This window comes from Ylistrum balloti, unplaced genomic scaffold (assembly GCF_031769215.1).
Source record: "Ylistrum balloti isolate Yb309-2 unplaced genomic scaffold, AGI_CSIRO_Ybal_v1 Utg369558, whole genome shotgun sequence".
NCBI lineage: Eukaryota > Metazoa > Mollusca > Bivalvia > Pectinida > Pectinidae > Ylistrum > Ylistrum balloti.
In genome coordinates, this window is record NW_026781860.1 from 398,516 (window position 1) to 422,844 (window position 24,329).

The 24,329-nt window shown below is 33.9% G+C and overlaps 1 protein-coding gene across 1 annotated transcript; it reads right to left on the reverse strand.

Annotated features, from left to right (window-relative positions):
• Nucleotides 1-3,952: 3,952 nt before the first annotated feature.
• On the reverse strand, nt 3,953-11,057 carry LOC132555016 (cytokine receptor-like factor 3). The gene is made up of 8 exons (XM_060219705.1): nt 10,957-11,057; nt 10,077-10,207; nt 9,536-9,743; nt 8,596-8,683; nt 8,308-8,485; nt 7,696-7,942; nt 7,073-7,315; nt 3,953-6,237 (listed from the first exon to the last, which is right to left on the reverse strand). The coding sequence occupies exons 2-8, from the start codon at nt 10,182-10,184 to the stop codon at nt 5,951-5,953; spliced, it is 1,359 nt and encodes a 452-aa protein (XP_060075688.1). The 5' UTR covers nt 10,185-10,207; nt 10,957-11,057; the 3' UTR covers nt 3,953-5,950.
• Between the last annotated feature and the right edge of the window lie 13,272 nt (nt 11,058-24,329).

Consider the following 24,329-nt stretch of genomic DNA (forward strand, 5'->3'; position numbering starts at 1 on the left):
ATTCTACTGATCAATGAAGTAATATAAAGGGCTGGGTTGTACCAGAAGAAGGGCTTAAAATCCTGAACAAGTAGTAAATCGATGTAGTACATTCAAGATTTACAACCAAAATCAAGATTGATAGGCAATCATTATCATGAACATTTTAGTTATGAAATGTATTCATTATTTCATTGAATGCATGCATCGCCATCCTGAAACCTGTGCTATTTATAGAGATTATGACATCAGGTCCTCATCACTAGCGAGTCTTCACAACATGTAATCATAGCAATTATTGATTTCACTCCATTGCAACACATTGTCAGAAAACATACTCTTAAAGCTCTCACTCCAGAAATGATAGACCAGCCCAACTTCAGTCATTTGGATTTTAAATGCATCTTAATCAATTCAAGTTTATGTGATTTAGTCTGTTGCCTTTAATGGGATAACGAATACAAGATACATGTATGGGTGTCACCTATCATATACTGAATTCATTCAGTGGCAGTTTTGTGAGAAATGTCAAGACATAGCTTTCATTATTTTCCTGTGATAAGCCTATTTCAGTACTTTGTTTTAGAGTATATTTAATGGTATTATAGTTCTTACTAAGAAATTTATCCACTGTTTGTACTTAATTGATTACAGCACAAGTTAAAAAGCTGTCAAGATTAGGAAAAGATACTGAACAAAGTTAGTTTTCATGGGGAAAATAGTAATGCAATAATCCAGATTTGAAAATGTTTGTGTGTTGGTTGTTAAAATCATAGGTAAAATATATCTTTTCACAGAGTATCTACAATGTAATTGATTAACATGTCTTCAAAAGTAGATATCCCAGAAATTTCATGAAGTACAACTACAAGATAATTTTTTTTTTATGTCATTTATTTACTGTGATATAATCGTGAAGGGCATTTTATTTTGTAAAAAATGAACATTCATGAATCATCTTAAAATTCATGATACATTGATGGAGAAGGGCAAGATGTATACTATAGATTTCAGTTTTCATTAGTACCATGTAGGAACTGTCATTACTGCAATTTCAGTGTCTACGGTTTCAGTTATATATTAAAGGATCCTATGACATGTAGTACCTACCTACATCTATGTATTGACAGGTTTAGTCTTCTTTTCATTGTGTTGCAATTTAAGGTTCTTGCAGTAAAATTTAATTTTGATAAGATTAAAATTGAAGTTGTAAAATGAAACCTACATAGGGAATAAATGTATCTTAAATTTCATCTTTCCATCTTTTTACACATTTAGCTTTTATCAATAGAAAATTAGATAGAGATTTATAAATTTGTAAATTTTGTGACTTATTTTGGTACTTGCAGGCATGCTTTCATACCATCCAACAAATGTTCTAGTATTTTTATGCACTTTGAACATTTTTAGGGTGGAAAAGATTTGTACGATTTATTTCAGTGGGATACAATTCAGATTCAAGAACTAAAATAATCTTTTTAAAAAAACATGACACATTGCTGTACACTCAACTTTATTCTGTTAGTATATATCTACTTGGCGTTTACATTTTGTACTCAAAACTTAGATGACCAGCAGAGTTATGTCCCTTCAACACAATATATTACCTACACCTAGTGGACACAAATACAGAATATGACATTATCAACTGCCTCAGTGTATCAACCATCACCAGTTAGTGTATGTTTTAGAATATTTGTGTGCTATTTTGACTATTTTTAGCATATTTTTGTATACAGGATTTTGTTGAATTGGAAATATGTTATTACCAGATGGAAGTAAATGTTGGTATAAAAATAGCCTTGTTTTGTCTTTTCAATTCCATCCAAGTCTTGTACTCTCAAATTACGTATGATTTTCTCAGTTAAAATCTGACACACCCTTTGATATACAAAATGTGTGTTTCAATATTTAAAAAAAAAAAAAAAAAACACCGAACACATAAACAGCAGAACATTCCATATATTTTATTTCATTTTCTAGAACATTGGTTCCAACAGTGAGATAAAACGGCACTTTGATGTGATGTTATATAATGTGTTATGACTAAAGTATCTGTTATCAAGGATTTTCAAGATATGATTCAAACTTTGTTCCTACCATTCATACTACACATTTACCAACTGCAGTTAATATCAACTTATACATTCATCATATAAAAAGGAAAAAATCCAATTATTAGAAGATGAAAACAATGTTGAGTATGAAATGACGGCCATACCTTCCATTGATTCTTTACCTTTAAAATGATTCAGTACCTCAGATCTAGTGTTAAATCTCAAAACCACATGCAAACCAAACACTTTAATAATGAAAAGATATATACACACACACAATTCGCATAAATATTTGGAAGAAATCGTCAACAATTTTAAAGTTAATTAAAAGTTTACAATCCACAAATATTTGAAAATAATCAACAAATTTAATGTTAATGTAATGCACCGCATAGCTAAACAATTCTTCTTGATGTATGCCATGATGAAATGATAATGCTAGCAAGTTGGACACACCCAAACTTCTAATCCTCCCTGTGCTAGTAAATTTGCAATGCCTATGAGTAGCAATGCAGATGTTCTACAACAGACTCGTTTCACATAATATTTCACAGTCGACACATTTTATACACATGCCTAAAGCTGTAATACAACAGATAAACCCACTGCTTCACACATACTCATGTCTGAAGGGAAGGGTTTTAGTCTCCAAAAGTAGTTTATAGGAAATGTAATATGATTTTGGTCCATATAATTCAAACAAGATTTCGTGATATAATTTGTATACAGGTAATAATACTTAAACAAAGTTCGGTTGCTAATCTAAAGGAGTGCTATGAATATCTTACAAATGTAAACAATACACAAATAAAATGGTTAAACGTGACTGTTATGATCATATTAAAGAGAGACACAAAAATACAGTAATCACATTAGGCAAGCATGATGTTTGGGGGGGGGGGGGGTGAAGTAAAGTCAAACCTCCCTATTTTGAACTTGGCAGGACAACAGAAAAACTTCAGACAACCAAGAATTAAATTTTTAAAGAATTTGAATGCTTTGTGTGAAGTTAGGCGGGGACCAACAAAATGCTTCAAGTTAGACCAAAGTATTTGAGTTTAATGAGTTTGAGATAAAGAGGTTTGACTGTATATACAGTAGCTTCTCCACTCTTTAAGTTGTCCATAAAAATCACTATACAGTCAGACAATACTGAATATATGTCAACGACCAGGAAATTTCTTTCTTGAAACTTTACTTCTAAAACATCTGGGCTCAGCATATGTGGACTAGTGAGATTTCATTAATATATAAATATTAAAATCAAAGTTTGAATATGCATCACACAATGAACGAGAACAACAGTCTCCTGTTCCTGTGAGTCTATTTTAATATGTCAAAATCTTGGTATGTTGTACCATACACAATGGATTTGCAATTTAATACATCAATGTAAATACTGTTGGTTTAGCTGTACCAGTAACAGACTATACAAGTTAAAGTTCATGTATTTGTTACAAAAACAAATTACCATTAAGACATTCGTATAATATTAACTTAATTATACAAATTAAATGCACATATCATAATGTTTGAAAAATATCACTTTTAATTGTGGAAGACAAATGCAGAGTGAGCAATATAATACAAGCTTACAGCAGAAGACAAAGACAGAGTCACTATATTAGCCCTGGCTTAACAACAAGTCCACCATTGTGCAGCATTTTTTTTTCCATTTGTGGAAATCAAAATTAAGAAACTCATATCCTATATTTTTTTACAAATTCATATTTGTTTAGTTAATATCGCCTGGACTATGAAATCATCGTATAAAATAAGCATGCATTTCATTTAAATATAGTAAAATATTTCATGATCAATTCATTGCACATTGGAAAATATCAGTAATGCCATTGAATAAAATCAATTTTATTATATACCAAGGTACATTCTGATATTTAAGATGAAAACTGTTCTGGAATATAACTGAATTCATATAAATTAAAAAAAAATACAACAAAAATTAGAATTGGTTGTCTGAATATTCCATTTTCCAATCTCAAAAATTAAAAAACTTTAAAATTATTGAGAAAATATTTTCTTAAATATTGGAACTGGCTACTTATGGTCAAAAAAAATTTTTTTTTTGACTGATCTCAAAAATAATTTCTGAAACAAACCCAAACATTCATAGTACTAGTAGCTCTCCTACAGATAAATACATATCTAACTTGTCAACAATTCATTTATTTTATCAAGATATACTGGACGACAAATCTATGTTTAATCATTATGGCAGGAAAAGATCACCCTTTCAGGTTTCGTATAAAATTACAATTAGACTTTGTTTAACAATGCATAAAATCCCTTATGAACTATCTTATTTTTTGTGAAATAACACGCTTTCTTCTGTATATATATTTTCTTATATGCCAACAAAGAACATTTCAATATACAACAGACTGGCTGGATTCTGACTCGATACAATATAAACAAATTCGCTATCAATATTTAATATACTGTCATTTGTTATAAACTAGTGTTTTTAAAGGAATAACCTTAATAACATGTTATATATACTTCAAATATCAAACATGAATTTTTAAAAAAAATGGTGATATGAGACTATTTATTAACTTGTTAAAGCACATTAGGAAACATCATCATCACATTTAGTACATTGTAATAATACAAGCATGATGCAAGTCAGCAGCGATAAACATGATGATATGAAAATGTAAGCCCTGCCGTGATGGGAGGTGCTAGAATTTACCAATGATATCAACACATTCTAGGCCAGTACTGCTTAGCAAGACCAAAAGGGTACGAACTTTTAGATTATTTCATGAACAACACACGTAGAAGCCTGTGCCTAATTTCAAACTACAAGCCCAAGCCTTGTCTCATATGTCTTTCCTACATGCCTGTTAAATTTTTTTCTGTATAAATAAATTGACGTGCCAAATATTATGACTCAATTTCATTTAATTTTCAATCAATCATGAGCTAATTCTCATCAACTTATATCATTCAATTTTTTTGGCCTGGGTTGAAACACAAAGTCAGGTGAATGACCAAATTTCTTTTTCATATTTGACTAAGGAACCAAACCTGTACCATAGGTGTTAAGGTTAAAGTTGATATGTACAAAATGTAGAATTATTTCATTCATTTTCAATAACTTCACCCCAATAAATCGTAAATTTTTTCAACAACGATGAAATTTTTTTTATCAATTCATATTAATAATTGTTCTTTAACAAGATGGAACCACACTGTATTAGGTATAGGTCCTAATGAGGCATGGACTTATTGCAATAATAAAAATGACTTTATTAGGATACATTGTAATGAACATCTCCTACAGCAATCTACGAAGCAAAGGCCACAGCAGGAATGTCTTAGTTAAGAAGTCTAGGATCTTCTGTCTCTATATTAATACATTGGCTACATTTTTCTTCCATGGTAAATTAACAATATATTTTTAAAAACATTTTAAATCATTCACTGAATGAATGCCACTTCTGATGTTAATATGATCTAACAAATACAAAGTTAGCAGTATTTTTATAGCCCATTCATTCCTCAATACTGCTTTCTGTTCCTGTTATCAAATTACTCTCCATAATCAATGATGTACAAGACTCCAACAGGAAAATTTTCAACACAGTATGTTATACATCAATAAAATTCACATCCTGTGTGTTTGTTTCTCATAATGATTTAATCTATAAACTTCTGACATAGTCATTTGATTTTACAATCCAAAATGTTTTAAAGGAAAATATTGTAATTACTCAAAACCTTGCAACGAATGTATTAAATATCACGCGTATGAGGCAATATTGGTAGAGGTTAAAATTCTTAATATCAGCCAATATGTATGAAATGTTTTCTGAAAAAAAGGCTTCACTCTTTCCAACTTTAAATGTGAGATTTTTACAAAATTGACGTCAGAAAGATCAAGTTTGATTCTATTCAACTAAAATTTTCCAATCTTCATGACTAAATTTCATTCCAAAGTAAAACTTGCGTTTACTCTCTCCTAGTAGGCCTCCTCCGAGTCCGCAGCCACCAGGAAGTCCAACGAGTCCTGGTGGTTGTGGCACTTTCCAATCAAACGTAACAACTTTTTCCTCCAGTTCCACACTGACTCGCACCTTACCATTGGACAGTTCTTCAAGGTCAAAGGTTAACAAAGATCCTTTTTTCATTTCCGGTAGCTTGATCTTCATTTCTTGGCCATCAACGAAGACACATCCTGTTTAGATATTCAAGTTCAGAATAAACATTATTGGTCAAAGGCTGCAAACTTGATGCAAAACCTGTTCAGTAATTTTCTTCTTTTTTTTTTTCTTTGAGCACTATGCTTTTAAGATCTTGATGAATTCATTTGATATACTTTAGAATCATGTGATACTTTTGTTAGTGTCTTGAATCAATCAGCATTACCTCTCCCTACTAATATAACATAACCATTTAACAGCTAGGCCATGAGAAAACTACATCAGATGTTAATAACCACAGTCAATATTACATTAAGGACAAATCACTATGTAATGTCCATTTAAATCAATTGCAGTGAAATAAGCCCAGAGGATTAACAGATACCTTATTTTTTCTAAAATTAGCCTAGAGGGCCAAAACATCACTTCTCAAACAAAGTCAGATATGGGGCCTATTACAGGACAGTGAAATAGTATTATAGTTGATAATCTTACTAAAACAGAAATACATTGTCTATATAGGTGGGCTTATTACCAGGCATGGGCTTATGACCTGGCAATGGATTATTATTGCTGCATCCATATAAGAATCTCTATCTAACTTCACATTTTCACAGAGCTGTAATAGGTATGGGTGGACTTATTACCAAGCATGGGCTTATCACATTCTAAGTATTTTAAAACTATAAACTTGATTTATTTTACAACAATTGTGAAATAAGATATTTCAACTTATACTAATCACTCTTGTTGGCCCGGATGTAAGCATGGCAGGGGTCTTATTGTGGGAGGAAACCGGAGTACACGGGGAAAACCCACATGTTTGAAGTATTCTAATACCATATTTCACACTATACGCAATCTAGTTACCTGTTTTTGTGACAAATATGGCATCATCCCGTTGTAACGTGTCAGTGTTGCTGTTGTCCAGACTGAGGCCAACACTGTCAAATGGTGATGTCTCTCCGACGGAAATTACCTTGAAGGTAATTGGGTGTCCAGGTACACAGGAGCTAGCGTTGGAGTAGAGAACCATGGTGTCACCAGAATCATTCCTAGTGGCGATCTTGTTTTCATAAGTCACTGTGTAGCTGGGACATTCAGAGGACCACTCTAGAACAAAGACAAGAGGAAAACAGTGATTGAAATAGTCCTAGAAAAGAAGAAATAAGAAAATAACTTTATCTCTTATGTACGTTCTTTAAATGTATAATCCTGTTCATTAAAATCAATATTTCTGCATCGATTCCTTTTGCATTTTTCAGGAAATCCAGTTACCAAGAGAAAGTGACGATCCTAAACTTTCTGAAGAGACTTACAAGACAATTTGATTCCAGGGCTCAAATATCTATATCCTAAACATCAGGTGGCCTTATTAAGTAGACTTGGCATTTGTTACTATAAATGCAGGTGGTTTTGACATGTTTGTGATAATATATTTTGTAAGTGCATTCATTATGTGTATCAGGAAGATCATTTTCATTCCAGCTTACCATAGTGTGGTATTGTTGTTTGTGCTATACATGGCACACTTGATACACTCCATGGCCAACTGCTGTTGTTATTGCTGCTACGACAACTGACACAGAATGAGTATGGGGTGTTGGTCCCAAGGTTTTTAACGGTGTAAGAAGTATTTGGGCCAGTATATGCTGTGTGGAATGTTGGACTAGAGGCAGTTTTGGCATTACCATAACAATACTGTAGACAAAACTCTGACACTTCCAATTCCTCATCAACCTGCAATAGATGGGATAGCCAAACGTTCAACTAGTTTTTGCCTTTGTAAAGATCATAGAACAGCAACTCAAAATTTTAGCTCGTACAATGCCATTTTTTCACAGTGTAGTACAGAAAAGAATATTTTCTTTTTTTTTTCTTTTTATTCTGCTTTGACAATTAAAATCTTGAGTTAGCATTCCTCTTCAAATTAAGACATAAAATTGTATCAATAGACAGTTAGTACTCAAACATTACATTCCACATGTATATACACGTTGCATATCAAAATACTTAAGTTATAAGTTTGCTCTAAAAGGAAATTTTTCCTTAACAAATGTTAGGCTAAAATTCCATGTCATCAATGATAGTTCTTTATTTCTGACCTCTATCCACTTGACCAGAATGCCCCCAGGACGTTCTATAGTGTCAGTGATCTGTATGGGACTACGCTCTAGGACCTTTCCCTCCAGAGCGATAAGTTGGGACAGTCTGTCCTGGAAATCTCGATCTAACTCCACACTGATGCAAGGCACGTCACTCAAGTGAGGCACAGCTGGAACACTGCAAAGATATCCCATTTCCAGTATTTCTCAAAATGCTTTGTGCTATGCAAATCTTGTATCTGTCACAAAACCACAAACAAACATTAATACATTCAATGCAAATAATACCTGTTCAGTGCTCTTGTGTCAGGATTATCTTTCAACCGGACCATTTGCTCAACCTTCTGTGCTGGGTTATCAGACAAAATGGAACCACCTAAAATATGAATTAAAATAAAACTAAACTAAAACAAAAAAAAGCAAATAAAATTCAATGTACAGCTACTAAAACTTATCATATAATTCAACGCTTTGAAATAATTAGAATATGTATACTTGAATTACATTTTTCTTGATGATTTGATCACAAGCTGAAGTCAAGTGTTCAGCAAGTGCTCAGTAGTTATGTCCCTTTATACAGGTCAAGCTTTCGTGCAAGGAGCTCTTAAAACCCCTTGTAAAGTCATTACATGTGATTCTTATTCATTTTAATTCAGAGTAATTTTCCATCCTGCACTCTGATTGAATCCTGATTTATTTATGATTTTCTCAAAATCCTGTATGAAATATCTTTTTCTTCTCTTGCAGCATTCAGTAGAGTTATCCAGTAGTCACATTCCATGTCATGTCGCTAATAAGCACAAAATCATTTCATCAACTGTCAGCCTTGGAATTCCGATATCTCTTCTACATCTTTCAAGGTGTCATTATCAGTTGATAGTTTTGTTAAGAACAAAAAGACCCCGCCAAACTAAATATGGATAGTTTTAATATATTTATCTAGCTCACATTTAATAACTTTCAAATAAATCAAACCATATTTAACCTTATGTTACCCAGTGATTTTTGGGACTCAGATATTTGAGTCTGTGACTGATGCTTTTCATGTGGGATTCATCAAAATTTTGGAATCCCACTAAATCTCTTAGTAATGGGCAACTTGAAACAATATTTCTTGTGTAAATAGTGCTTGTGACATGTACAATAACTTTGATCATAAGTGAAACAATAAACATGATATACAAACACATCAAGGACTTTGTAAAAATTTTCTATTTCTGTAACTGACCTTCGTCCATCACTCTGGTGGCAGCGTCCATTCCTTGGTTGATCATATCTTTACACTGACTGAGGGGAACCGAGGCAGACTTCTCTATCTTGTCCACTTCCTTTATGAGAGTGGTCAGCCGGTCATCCAGCGCTAGGTCAATGGCTTTCTTCAGTGTCTGGAAATGTGCTTTCAACTCAGATCTGGACTTGTCAGCACTCTGATTGACCTGAAAACAAAAAGTATCCCTTCAGTAAACTTTCTTGATGGATTGAAATTTATTTAAAATTGTAGTGTAATGATCACATTACTGCCCTGTAGGTCACAGCATAAGAACAACACCTGCTCTCTCCACTTAGCATAACCATAAAAATAGTCCGGTAAACATTTCATTTTTCCTTTATCTCCCTCTACAGATGTTTTTTTTCTATCTAATGCCTATCTTTATACTACTGTGCTTTTGGCCTCAGTGTTGGCCATCTAACCAAGAAAGTTATCAGTTAACTTTGAGCTGGAAATAATAAAGTTGAGTTCACTAAATGATAAACTTGAAAAGCTGTACCTGATCCTGTGCCTCATCCAAGGAGTGGAGCAGTTCTGACAACTGCATTTTCTGTGTGTGGGCACTCTCCATAATATCCACAACATTTTTTATCAGTTCTTCAGCCATATTGTCTTCAGATCATGAAGTAACTGAAAAATAAGCATTATAAAGAAACTATTATAATCTATATGTAAATCTATGGCTTCTTTCTTAAGTTGGAAATGGAAAATATTTAGTCTTCAGGCACATCCCTCTAATATACAGCATCTGATTTACTCACCAGAGAATTGTGTATTTTAAACACAACTTGTATTTATTACTTTGTTTCATTTTTTATGCAAGGTAATAGTGATTTATGGTGTGAATTACATACAAAATCTACAGAGCTTTTATCTGAAATATTTGTTATTTTCAATACAGAAAACAAAACCGTGTTTATTCAAAAGTAGTGTTTCTGAAATAGTTTGAGGCAGTTAATCAAGTCCTATTTGCGGGATGTTGCAAACTCATGCAGCATTTGAGTCCGACAAATACGCACGAACGCATTCGCCCTCACGCCCATCCTCCATCACCTACCCATGAAATCGCCCTTAAACAATTCAAATGTTGGTATTATTTTTTTACTTCACACAGCTGTCAAATGTATGTCATGTCTCTAAATAACTGATACAAAATCGTGTCTTTAATGTGTCCTTTATCTTGTTGAGCACACTATCAAAAATCACTTTAAAACAGGAACAACGAAAAATCACAGAATCCCGGTGCTCCTAGGCTTGAAGTCAGTGATGCGTGCAAAATCGCATCAGCAGTCGACAAAGACCTTCGCCAGCTATAAAGGACGATGCCATCAAACAGTCAGGGTTAGTAATTCGAAATAAGCATTCAATTCAGAACTTACCTTTAGTCTCAATACCAAAATACGTCCTCATTAAAAGTCAACCAGTTCATATCCTGTTATCCGCATCCTTTGCTGCAGTTGTGTGTGGCAAGATTTTCCCGCAGGAAGCTGCCATTTGATCTCGCGAAATCCCGTTTCAAGTGGGGTATGCCTAATGTCAGGAACGCAACAGTCAGTGGCGCGATTTAGTGCGGATGTTTAAGTGAAATATTAACGTATATTAAATAAATAAAGCATACAGCTATTGTCCATAAGTATTTGGCGTGTAATGAATTTTGTTTTGTAATTAAACCTCTTTCTCTCAGAATATATATTCCGTAATCTCTGTGGTAGAGTGTTTGTACTGATTTTGTATGCGACAGAGCAGCAAGCTGGTCCATGTTTTGATACACGGAACACTGGAACCAAACTATCAGTTTTACAAAATTGTATAGGTAACCAAACGTGTGTTTTAGTTTATTTTTATTATTACTTTATTTTTGTCAATGATAACTCCATTTATCGGTGAATAGTCGCCATGCCATAGAGACAACCATCGAGACGAAGTTATCCTTGCCCGTCTTCGGATGGGCCATACATACCTTACGCATTCATATATGTTGAAAGGCGAAGATAACCCTCGATGCAAAGGATGTGATGAGCTATTCACCGTTAAACATTTTTATTGGACTGCATTGACCTCTACCCGAGATTTTTTTATCCTTACAATACAATTCTAAATCCCTTTTTGAAACTGTGGAGATTAATAAAATTATACATTATCTGAAAAACGTGGTCTGTATTATAGACTATGACTAAAAATTTTCATCATTTGCGATTATACAACCTTTGAATTTTTACAGCATTTACCTTTTATCTTTTAGTTTGTTTGATGTTATTTCCTTTTTGGATCTCTGTGTGTTTACCGGTGGATGGCTCTAATGACCTTTTATGTGTTGACGGGCCGTTAAGAATGTAACTGCAAATAACTATTTGTACATAAATATGTATATACATTCCAACATGTGATATATACAAGACAATAAATATAAGTCATATCAAACTGGAAAAGGATTCGGAGACAAGTCATTGACTTATATAAATCCGTTTCCTGGAGTCCGTAGTTAATTAAATGAAGTCATGACGGTAAGCATTCGTAAATATTATAGAATGCACACGGGACATATCACTACGGTATGAAATAATAGGAGAACAGGGAGATAGTGGGAGGGAGGAGGGTGATGTTGCCCCGTTCCAACTTAAATGAAGACGATATATATATCTGACAGTTCACGCACTCAAACTTGAAGAAAAAAGAGAAAAAAGTTTTGTACTTTGCTAAGTTAGTCAAACATTTTAAAACTGATGATGAAATTTTGTACACAAGATTTTTTAAACATGTTCATTAACAGCAAACTCTTCGTTCCCGAGCAAATGTATGTCATCTGTGAGTGGATGATCAATTCCACTGAATATTTGTATAAGCAGTTGAGAAAAGAGTCGACAATGTAATAATAGGTAATGTTAATTGGTTTCATTTGCTTCCATACACATGAGTAGAGAGGACTATCAATGAGATGACTTCTGAGCAAATAAAATTTTTGGAAACTACACTCCATACATAGTCTAGCGTGATGTATATGTCCAATTCTGGTACCACTGTACAAGGGTTTTTTCTGGGTAGTCATCCGCACATGTTTTTAAGTTTATGAATAGAAGGGTCGTTCTTGACAAGATTTGGTATAGAATTCCATCTAGAAATGACAGATTGTAAGAAGGACTCGGTAAAAAAATGTGTATGAATAATCAGAGGACGAAAATGATTTCCAATACGAATATTGTGATTATGATAATTTCGGGGCTAGACCGTGCATCATTTTGTGAAAAAGTATAAGCTTATGATGTTGTGATGCGTAGGTGATGTATATATATCATATCAGTTGATGACGTCAATTGGAAAGGAACGCGTCAAATTTCTACTTGCGTGACTGTATGCATTGGTGGGTGTGTAATACAACAGTAAACCTGGGTTATTGCCCCGAACAAACAGTATTACAAGGGTAGAAATGAGAGAAGTATTGTGTTACATGTCGGAATGTAAAAAGACACGTTATTATGCAAAATTATCCTTCACCAAAAGTAATTTCCCCTTAAACTGCGGAAATTGCAGATACCTCGCTGAACAACAAACGAGAAGCCCGCCGCGCGTTATCACGTGGAATACAGTCCCAGACAGAAGAGGATGGTCTGTAATCTCGACTTGATACCTTCAGGACAGACAAAAAATACCCATAGCAGGGACAAAACCATACACATCGGATCTTTTAATTAAAACTACAATGCCGGAAGCTCTACTATCAGTTTTCAATATTGTTTTTTTCCTTATATTCACATTTTCCATAACATTTGGGAAACGTTGGCTCTGAGATACTGTGTTGGTGAATTAACTTTCTCTCATTTGTCGATATACTAAGCAAATACTTTTGTTTGAGAGAGTCGGACCTTCATTTCCAGACATCCTCCACTTTCTTTAAAAACAGTGGCGTTTTCCTAGTATTTCACGGTGAGTACGGCCGCGTCTTCTCCCGACATTTTTGTTCCCCTTTATCACAGATTAATACACTTGCATGGTGTCCCAGGGGCTCGTGGGTAGCTCTAATAGCTCCCCAATATTGCAGAAATATTGTATTTACCTCAAGCCTTTGTAGGCTTAGGAATTGAGACGTACAGTGTACTTAAAGAATCTACAAGTATTATCCTTCTTCTGCGGAATACCTCGGTTTTGGAGTTAGTGATAAGTGTACATGTTCACCCAAGTGAGAGGATCGCCGGATCTATTACCTCAATAATGTCAGTTTTGCAGGATGAAGTGTCACACTAACGTGTCCAAGCTATGGTATTTAATCACGGTTACGTGTTTTACTAAGTTTATCATTTACGCTTATAACTAATGTTCTAAAGACGTAAATATGCTACTGTTTTTTTTTTTTTTTTTTTTTACGAAAGAGTTAAGATTTCTCTTTAATTGTCGTATAGATGTGAATAATAGAATCATTAATCTTCCATCATTTCAATATTGTCTTGGTTTCTTTTTTTCAATTTTGCTTCGGAATATTTGGGATATAGGCCTATCCCTGGATGGGCACCTTGACTTGTGGTTGGGAATTCCGGTATGATGTCTCAGTGTCGTAATACTATCTGCTGTTAGAGTTATATTTAGTGATAAAATGTACACGGTGTGGTGTCATGTAAACGAAAAACGCCTCACCCAACCATACAAACCAACCAACCCAACCCAATCCAACCCAAACAATTGTCTAGACATTTTTCAACACTGTCTGAACTATGACAGCCAAATTCGAATTACACATAAACTATCTATGCTTCATTCTTTCGTTATCGGTTCCTGGAATTAAATTGTAATTATTTCGTCTGATCTGAATAAATTGATTTTTTTTTAGCACTCATGACTGACGTTATTTAAACGAAATATCAGCAGAATTCAAGTTTATATTTCGTTTAAATAACGTCAGTCATGAGTGCTAAAACAAAAATTAATGTTTAAAAATTAATATCCTGGCCTCGAGTGCCTGTGTCGCCAATATGTAAATTCTACTTTGTGTGAAATCGGTAGATCGATTTGGGCCCCAATTAAACAATCGATAAACTAGACTTAATTTTTAGCCTGTAACCTTAACACTTCATGTACGTTTATCCCATGGAAGTGAAAGGGTTCATTTCAAAGGAATTTAACATGAATTCGATTCTACGAACCCTACGGCCTTTTCGTACATGGTGACATTACAATAAAGAACAAGAGCCCGTACCTGCTGACATTCATCGTCACCCGGATATTTTACCTCAAGACATTTCTTTTCACAAATTTATCGTTCATAAACGAAGTAAAGTAAAAAAAATGCTTTGGACAAAGTTTGAACGAAATTCTGTCATTCCTACAGACAAATAAGGACTTTCAAGAATTTGTTTAATCTCTACATTGGAGTCCCGCCCTACTTTATACAAAGTTGGTTCAACTTCACTCAAGGATGCTTCAAAATACCCTCAGCCCAACAGAAGGAGGATTTGATATCCGCCCCTCTATTTCGGTATTGGACTTTTTCTCTCTGCTTCCATGGGAATCTGATTCACCGTATATACTTAACTATGTGCTTTGCATCCAGAAATGCCCCAGGCCAAAATTGGACAAAATGCAATTAGTCCTACAGAAGAAGAAGAATTTTAAAGAATTTGCTATATACATCGTTTCAGGAGCCCCATCATTTATAAACTTAAATCTCTTTCTCTCAAGATGATTCCTACCAAAACTGAATCCACAGACTCTGATCTGTCGTTTACGACTAGTAGCAGTCTAAAGGAAATAAATAAACAGACGACGTGCGCCGGTTAATCGCAGTAAGCTCATCGATTATTCGGACCAGGAAAGCTAAAAACGTGATTCAAAACTATCATTGTTGTGAGAAATCAAATATACTGTTTCTAAATAATCTATGAAAATCTTGTAAAGGAAGTTATGTATTGAAAGAGCAGTGATTTGATGGTATCAAATTCAAACTCTTTGGTGTATGTTTTGATGTCAGTATAACCTACCATTACTGAAATAGAGAGATAGGGGAAACCTATAATTATGCGAAGGCTTCTGTAAGAAAAGAAAATAAGAGACTGGAAAATTCGTCACAAAATTGAGGAAATCGTAATTTTCTTTTAAATCCCTATATTTGCAAGCATTGAAACCTGGTCGGACAAGTGACAACAATACCTGTTAACGGCCCGATCGGTGAATCGAACCCCGGCCGTCTTTGTGAGAGACGGACACGTTGAAATACTTTGTATAGTTTTAGTTAGTGAAATGAGGGTTGGGTCAAACATTTCCTGTATATAAAAAGTATATAGGTACAAGGACGGTTACAGTGCAGTTTTTAAAAGTTATGTTTGAGCACTTATGAGATCGAAAAAAATATTATGCATGGTTGAATTTGGGGCGTGAATTTCTTTTTATAAAAAGTAGATTGAGTTGTTTTTCATGAAATGTATCGCGATAGTTTTTTTTATATATAGATTACAATGCTTTCTCGTTACGCTCAGTTGACCATAATGAAAGTTTATAGCACAATTGAGTTGTACAAAATACCACTATATATATATATATAGAAGCTGTCGTTATGTTCAAACATGATAGTGATGTATGTAAGCAATAATGAAAATATTTAAATTGTTATTAAAAGAAATATAATGTCATTTGATATTAAAAAAAAGGAATATTTTTAAATATGATATATTTTGAATACATTTCTTTCTTTCTCTCTTTCTTAATTAATTTATTCATATTGATTTATTGCAACTGGCGCTGCCATTGTCGAAATACACCTGATTTACTTAAATATTACACGTTCAAAGATGTTAAAAATTGTTTAGATAAACAACTTTTATCAACGAATATTCCTAAAACTTCTATCATATCCGCACGAAGCAAACATTCAGGCGGCAAACGTCATTCAGCCTAACCGGCGTAACGTCAACGTAGGGTAAATAGTTGCTGTTTTAATGGTCTGATTTTTTTTCAGTCAGATAGAGGCTCGCTACCTTTGTATCATGTTTGTCCTTGTCAGTATACATCTGATCCAGAGAAATTAATTGGTTTACATATGGATGTTTAAGTCTGGTCGTTATAATGTTCTGGAAAGGTAAAGGCATATCCCCCGGGCACAGAAACGATCGGTTGTTGAGGCAAAGTTGTCGAACGAGACATGTTCTAGATATTTACATAACATAATACAATATCGCTATTGTTATATAGGATAGTGACTTCAATAATTAACTATTGGAGTGAATTTCTGAGCTGTAAAGCTCTCTTGGTGATAACATTCCTATTATGCAACTGTTGTAAAAGAAATAGTTTACCTTTGATGTTTATCTGGAATGTACAAATTGTTGACAGATAAACATTGTTGTTTTCGTCTTTGATGTTATCACAGACATAGCAGTCACAAAGAAATGTCACCATTTTCCGAAATCGACGGAATGAACAAACAGACTGGTCTCACCCTGTAAAGAGAGGCAACCGGCTCTCAACTGAGTGAAAATGATTAAAGTTTGAAATTTCGGAAAGTTTTACATTTATTTTGATGGCCAAAGATATGCAACCACTTAGTATGTCAACATTCTTTCATTCAATATTTTCTTTATGACACATTCGATGTTGTAATCAGTGTTTCTAGAACACATATTTGCATTAATCACAGATATACCATCAGTACTTACGTGTATGTATGGGTGATGATCTAGTATTTCGATAAATAAATAAATAAGATTATTTTATGCATAAATAAATACGATTATTTCATTTACATATAAAATTATTTTTCAAAAATAAAAATTAAATGGTATTACGATATTTTAAAACATTCTTATATCTCAGTTTAATCACGGACTCAGAAAAGAATCTATTCTCAGTCCGTGGCATTCAATATGCGATATTCATTTGGGAACAGAGTTGAAAGTATTAAGGAATTGTGTTCTCTAGGAAAGTTTATTTATGAGACAACTAATTTAAGTTAAGAAATAATACATAATTAAATATTAAGTAATAATAACAGAAAATATTAAGTATGAAATACAGGGATATTATATGTCATTCTCTATATATGTATGTTACGCCATGCTGTAACACGTCATTTGTTTATATTGTTGTGTAACTGGTAGGCAGGAAGGCCTAAGGTTAATAAAAGAATTGAAACAACACATTGCTCAGGTATGTGTACACCTTTATTAATTAGATATTTAACGTGACATTTATCACTTAGTAGAACTGGAGACAGTGACGTAACAATTTAAGTCCTTTGAACTATACAGATCACGGTGTGATATACCCGGAAACACCTGTTTACCTTGTCGCGTGACAAAGCTGCTAATAGTAATTGACAGTGTTATGGCAAAAGTTAAGTAGACAACCATTACTCCAACCAACTACTTACCGGGAACAGGTTCTATAGAAAATTAGATTCAATTTAATTCTTGGGCGTATCTATGTGTGCCAACAATGGTCACCCTCCCCCCTTTACGGGGCCGTTTGTTTTTATAGTGATTTGGTTTTCCCCTTTAAAGTGGTATTAGTATATTACCTGTAAAACTTCACTTGTTGGCACTTAGCAACTGGTATTACTTGCATTCTTAAAAAAGTTTTCTTTTTTCATTATAAATATTTAAGGATGTGTTTAAACAATACTCACATTTTAATAAATTTCATTCTCTATATTAAGGTTGAAGAAACCTATTTCATATATCCTGTGAAATGTTTAAATGTCTTAATTTTTATTTTATTTGAATGTAATATTTATAATTTAGTAAAAATTAAATAACAAATATTTGATTTTGTTACATTTTCAGATTATTGTCTATATTCAAATTTTTTCAAGATTTTTTTTTATTACTCTCTGACACACATACGCATGTAACAAGAGGTCATACAATATTTAAATCAGACATAACAGGGAGAGTAGATAGTACACATTAAAGTTCAACATAATCTCATATATTCAGTATCATTTCATGGGCAAATTTAGTAGTATTTTATGGACAGATTAAGTATTATTTCATGGACAAATTCAGCAATAAAATTTAAACAGATTCAGTATTATCAAGGACAGATTGAGCAATATTTCATAGAAAGATTCAATAGTATTTCATGGACAGATTCTGTGTTATCATGGACACAATCAGAATTATCATGGACACAGTCATTATTTACATGAGTAAATTTAACATTAACTATAATGAAATCAAAAAGTTACAAACACCAATTATATAACAGATTATAATTTACACATCATCGTCATCATGAACATCAATCATCATCATCATCATCATCATCATCATCATCATCATCATCATCACATATGACATCATCATCATCAACAACACCAACAACATCATCATCATCACATACATTGTACTTCGTGTTTGGGTACACCTGTTGTACTGACTGCCCCTTAGGACAAAACTTGATAAAACTATATGAAACTGAAATTGCTCTTAATCACTTCCCATCGATAAATTAGTAGATTTGATACGAATGTCCACGAATTAAAATCGATCGGGAGGAGAAACAGCTAAATGAGGCGGTGATTATCCAAGCACATGTTCAGTAATATAAGATAATGTTATGTCACATCATTCATATTTTTTCTGTCTTTACCGATTGCATTTTAATTATACAAAAAAAAAAAAACCACTAATTTTTTCTTTTCTTCTCGATCAGGGCTAATGCTCAGATTAACCTCAAGTTTGCTGAAAACAGACCGGGTGGTCAGAAAGTAGTACATGAGGACAACATATGAGGGCCACCAATCCCCCGCCCGGCTCCGAAAGCTGTTGTGAGCCTTGTATTAAATAAGATATGCTATTTAAGGCTGTGTACACCAAGTCTGGTGTGATTTGGTCGGTTGATGTCTAAGATGTAGCACTCTAAAATAAACCAGGCAACTAAGTGACTTTTGCAAAATGGACAAAATTGCTGAAAGAGCATTGATTCAATATTTGGATAAGAAAGGTCTAGCACTTAAGGATTTCCATACTGATATGGTAGCAACACTAGGGAATGATGTTCCTTCGTATGCAGCAGTGAAAATGGGAGGGGGGGGGGGGGCAGAATTTAAGTGTGGCAGGCAGAGCCTTGGGGATGACGCCCATCCTAAAATGGCTGTCACAGTTGCAACCCCTTCAAATGGTCAATAAAGTTCATGATATTGTTGTGGCTGACAGGCGAGATATATAGCCAGTAAAGTTAGGACTCGCTCCATTAGACCAGTGACGTAGTTATCTACATCCATGATCAGACCTTCTTCTATTTCAAAAATTGAAAAAGGCCATTTCCAGTATCGCTTTCTGTCATATGATGGCGTCATACATGCATTGGCGGAATTTCTGAACGGTTAAGAAAATGACTTCTTTAAAAGTGGCATTGAGGCACGTAAAAATCGCTGACAAAAGTGTACAGATACTGAAGGGGATCGTGTTGAAAAATTTTGCAATATGAGGCTCACAACTTATCGATCGGCCCTCGTCTATCAGATCCCTGTGTCAGGAACGGAGGAGCTCAAATTCCCTAAGTCGTTAAATATTTTTTAGAAAGTTTGGCAGTGTAAAGATATAATTTCCTGAATTTTGCCGTTTGAAATATCAGTGGGTTATAATGACGTACTAATCCCAAATATGGTCAAATGACAATGAACTGGACAATCCTGTTTAATAATCATTAAAGTAAATATTTTAAAATGGCTTTATAAGTATTTCATTCAACAAATCATACGATTATCAAATAACATAACAACCTATAAATTTCTTATAGTAGGTTATGACAATATCCGCTACAAAACCAAATCCTAGTGATGCATGTGTTTAGGAGGCGTGTTCAAGAGGTATAAATACGTACAACATCACGATTGGCTGTATGCCAGCTTCCTGGTGCAATGTTGGGAAATAGACGAGACGGAAGAAACAGGCAAAAGGAAGCGATAAAAACGGATAAAGAAGAGAAACAAATACATACATACGCATGTATAGGAATGCACATAACAAATACTTGCTTGTACACAAGGAGAGTCAGTCATGTGTGACCAATGAACAACACACCAGGAGACTCTTGCATTTTGATTATAAGGCCACCGGCTATAAGCGAAGTAACTACCTCGGATGGGACAAGTCCGGCTTATGGTGTGGACAATCCTTCTGTAATATCACGCCCTAGTCAGCACTGGATGTAACTAGTAAATTATTCATATGCTATTCCAAAATGTCGGATTTACTTGTTGTGTGAGCAGACCACATCACGAACGAACAATAACGGGTACAGAAGGTAGGTAAGATTAGTATTACTAGAGCTCATCTGTGTAACCTATATGTATATTTACCTGTCGCCGTGTGCTGTCACCGAGACGCTCAATTTGTCCTCATTTTTGCCTCAAAGGTGTAATGTGAAAACATGTGCAATTGAATTTATCGTCGTCTGGAGCCGTGTGGGTCACCAAGCTGGTTAAAAAACATATTTTTCCTATTGTACTAAGGAAAAAATTGAAATTCGTATATCCATGGGCTGGTATTAGATATTGAATTTCGTGGTTTATCTATAAAATTGTTTTTAATATATATTTTTCTGAATGAAAACAAATAACTGATAGTTTCATTACACGATAAATGATATAAAAATCCGCTTTTTTAACATTCTCTTTACGGATCAAACTTTCTACTCATTCCAATATTGGACGGAGACACCAATATCCTATGTTTTCTGAGGCATTCACTATCGATAGATGTGCTTATACTGTGCTTCCTGACAATTCCCTACCCCCTCCCCCAACCACGCAAAAAAACCCCTAACACAAACACAAAAAACAAACAACCCGAAACAGGTGGAAATATTTTATCGTGCGAACTTAGGTATTTTATAATGTTTGAAACTGATTTTTGAACATAACTATCGTGTTTTACAATCTGAATTTGAATAGTTTATAGATTAGCATTCCGAAATGTCAGCACATTTCATTCAATAACTGATAAATAGTTTTAGTCTGAGTGCCTCGGAAAAAGAAATCTTTAAGTTACATTCTGATGTCAATACCGGTTTTTGTATTATTGGAAATAAGGAGCTTTTCATACCATTATTAATAAAATCCATATTCTTTCAATATGTATCATTAATGACCTCCATGAGGTAGATCTGAAATCAACCACACAAAGAACCTGGTAAACTCCAGAAATGGAATTAATCAAATATCACTTATTTAAATTTTTGGTTAGTTTTAAATATCACTTACGCATGTTTTACCAAATTATACTATTGATCATATGTACCTCCAGCTGATACCTACATAATACAGTAGGTATACACTTGAGCCGGATCTCCCATTGGCTAGTTTAATAGTAAACACCTTTGGATCTGCTTCACCTTTTCCAGGAATGAAATTATCATGTCAGTTTCGGTAAACAGTAGCCACATGTACATATATACCTTTATTCTCTCGTTTTGACCCGAGAAATAGCGGTCTGTCCGGGACGATACATCTAGGTTTGTGGTTCTCTTATTACACACCTACCCATGGAATACAGTCACATTCCGATATGACGTCATCTCCTGATACGATGTAACGTTATACATACACGTGTACAAACAGTTATTTGCAGAGACTGTCTAGATTTAGTTTTAGCTTATTTTTTTAGGACAAACTTTGTATGACAAATCTAGGTACGCAGAATTGATATTCTATGTCAACTGGTCTGGTAACTGCATAATAAAAACAATGTGATTTTCGTGTAATACGGCGTTATTGGTAGTGCATTATCAACATCTGAAAGTGATATTTTTTTGCAATATTTTAGAATGAGCAACTAGCGAAAAAAACTTTTTTTTTCTATGTCACGGGGATTGGATCTTTACGCCTTGAGGTTACAAAATATGGTAAAAGCCATGTTGTGACCTCTCAAGTAGAATTGCGTGACACGCGAAAGAGTCTTGTAGTACGGATTTGGCTGCTCTGTCACACAGGGATCTGTCCCTATAAGAAAATAAATTGTGATAAGTACCTGTGATATGATCTATATCATCACTTTTAAAAAACTTGTTGTCCTTGATCTCATTAAAAGTATAAATTTTACAACTATTCCCCAAACCGAAATTAAATATAAACTTAATTAATCCGTGTTTCATCTGACCTCTACACCAGACGCTAAGCGTTTCGACACAAGGGCTTAAACACATAGATGTTCTTCTACAATTGTAAGATACATGAAAATTACGAAATCTACTGAATTGTGGGGCTAGAGCACCTTCTAAATTAGATTTTGACATTTATTTCAATAACTTAAGATTTTCCTCTGTCGCTATTAGGTCTCAAACTTAGCAACACCGACGAGTCCTAGCCTAAAGGCAAGACAGCTGTATGACGCAGTTTAATTCATTGTTTGGCTCTTTCGTACCTTACTTAAATTTGTATTAAATGGTGTTATTCACTTATGTGTCTTTCGTACAATCTTTTATTTTAATTCCAGTCCATATTCTTTTGAATGTTTCAAATGAGACATATCTAAACTTTTTGACGTATGTACGCTGTTTGTAATCTCGTGTCGGCGTCAGAAGAAACTCAGAACATGATGAAAGCCCAGGGGTAATTTTTTCACCCTACGTAAAGTAATTTTACAGGAATTTAGGTGTTTGTATATGTGGGCGTTGAATGGCGATCATACGACTGTGTTATCTAGACCATTGATTTTAGAGGTGGACCAATAACAGCCTGCGACCTCACAGATAAATTGTGGGAAATTCTATACATAGAACATGTAAAGAAATACTGGTACATGTATTCATTTGAGCCCGGAGGATAAATTCCACTATTCATGATAAAAAATAATGGGTTATGGTCTCAGAAAGGGAGTTATAGTCTCAAAGCCCAAATAGAATTTTGAGGATTTTAAATCTAGATAAGAAATTCGGCAGTGAACATTATCTTAGCTAAGTAAGATTGTCATAATTAAGTCAGGGCAATAAATGGTTAAATCTCCGAAAAGAGATAATTCAAGATGGCCACCATAGCGTTAAAAACTGGTTGAGACGGTAAGTTATTTCTCAAATCCTTTTTGGTATACTCTATTTTTTATACTATAGTTTTTATCACACAGCAGATATTTTTTATGAGATTTTAAGATGGTTGTTATTGTGCGCTGTCTTTGTACAGGTGTGTTGATGCGTTCATTGGAAATACGTATACGGAGTTCCCTTCAATTTTTCATTAAAGATCGAAGATTTATTTGTTAATGTTCAGATGCAATTAAAAAGTAACTAAAATTAGGCTTTCACATATTGAATTTTTTTTTCTATACCATTTGTGTGCCTAATGATAGGTGTCGAGTCAATTTCTCTCTCGTGAAAACAAGTACCCGGCACACATTAAATTTTCCAAAGATCCAGAAGTTATGTCATTTCTTAAAGCTACTTTTTAATTACTCAGAAATGCATACAAAACGTTACGTGTTATACAGATTATAAAATAAACGACAAATTAAGCACGAACCCTTTTTGGTTGTATTTACTGCATATGAATTGGATCCTTAGGCTAGAAAAAAATCCATTCATTTGAATTCAACACTAAGGTGCTTAATGTACATATATGTGCAACCGCAAACGCTGGCTACATCTTTTATCCTGGTATGATGTAATGAATATCACCCTTCAGGTGTGGTATACAATTTTCTTTTTGTGAATGTCTCATTTCTTCATAGTATTATATCCGTTTTTATGAAGTGTAAATATATTTACAATTGCATTTATGAAGATATTTTAAACTCTTCAACTAAATAAAATGCTACTTATAATAAAATTTTCACAC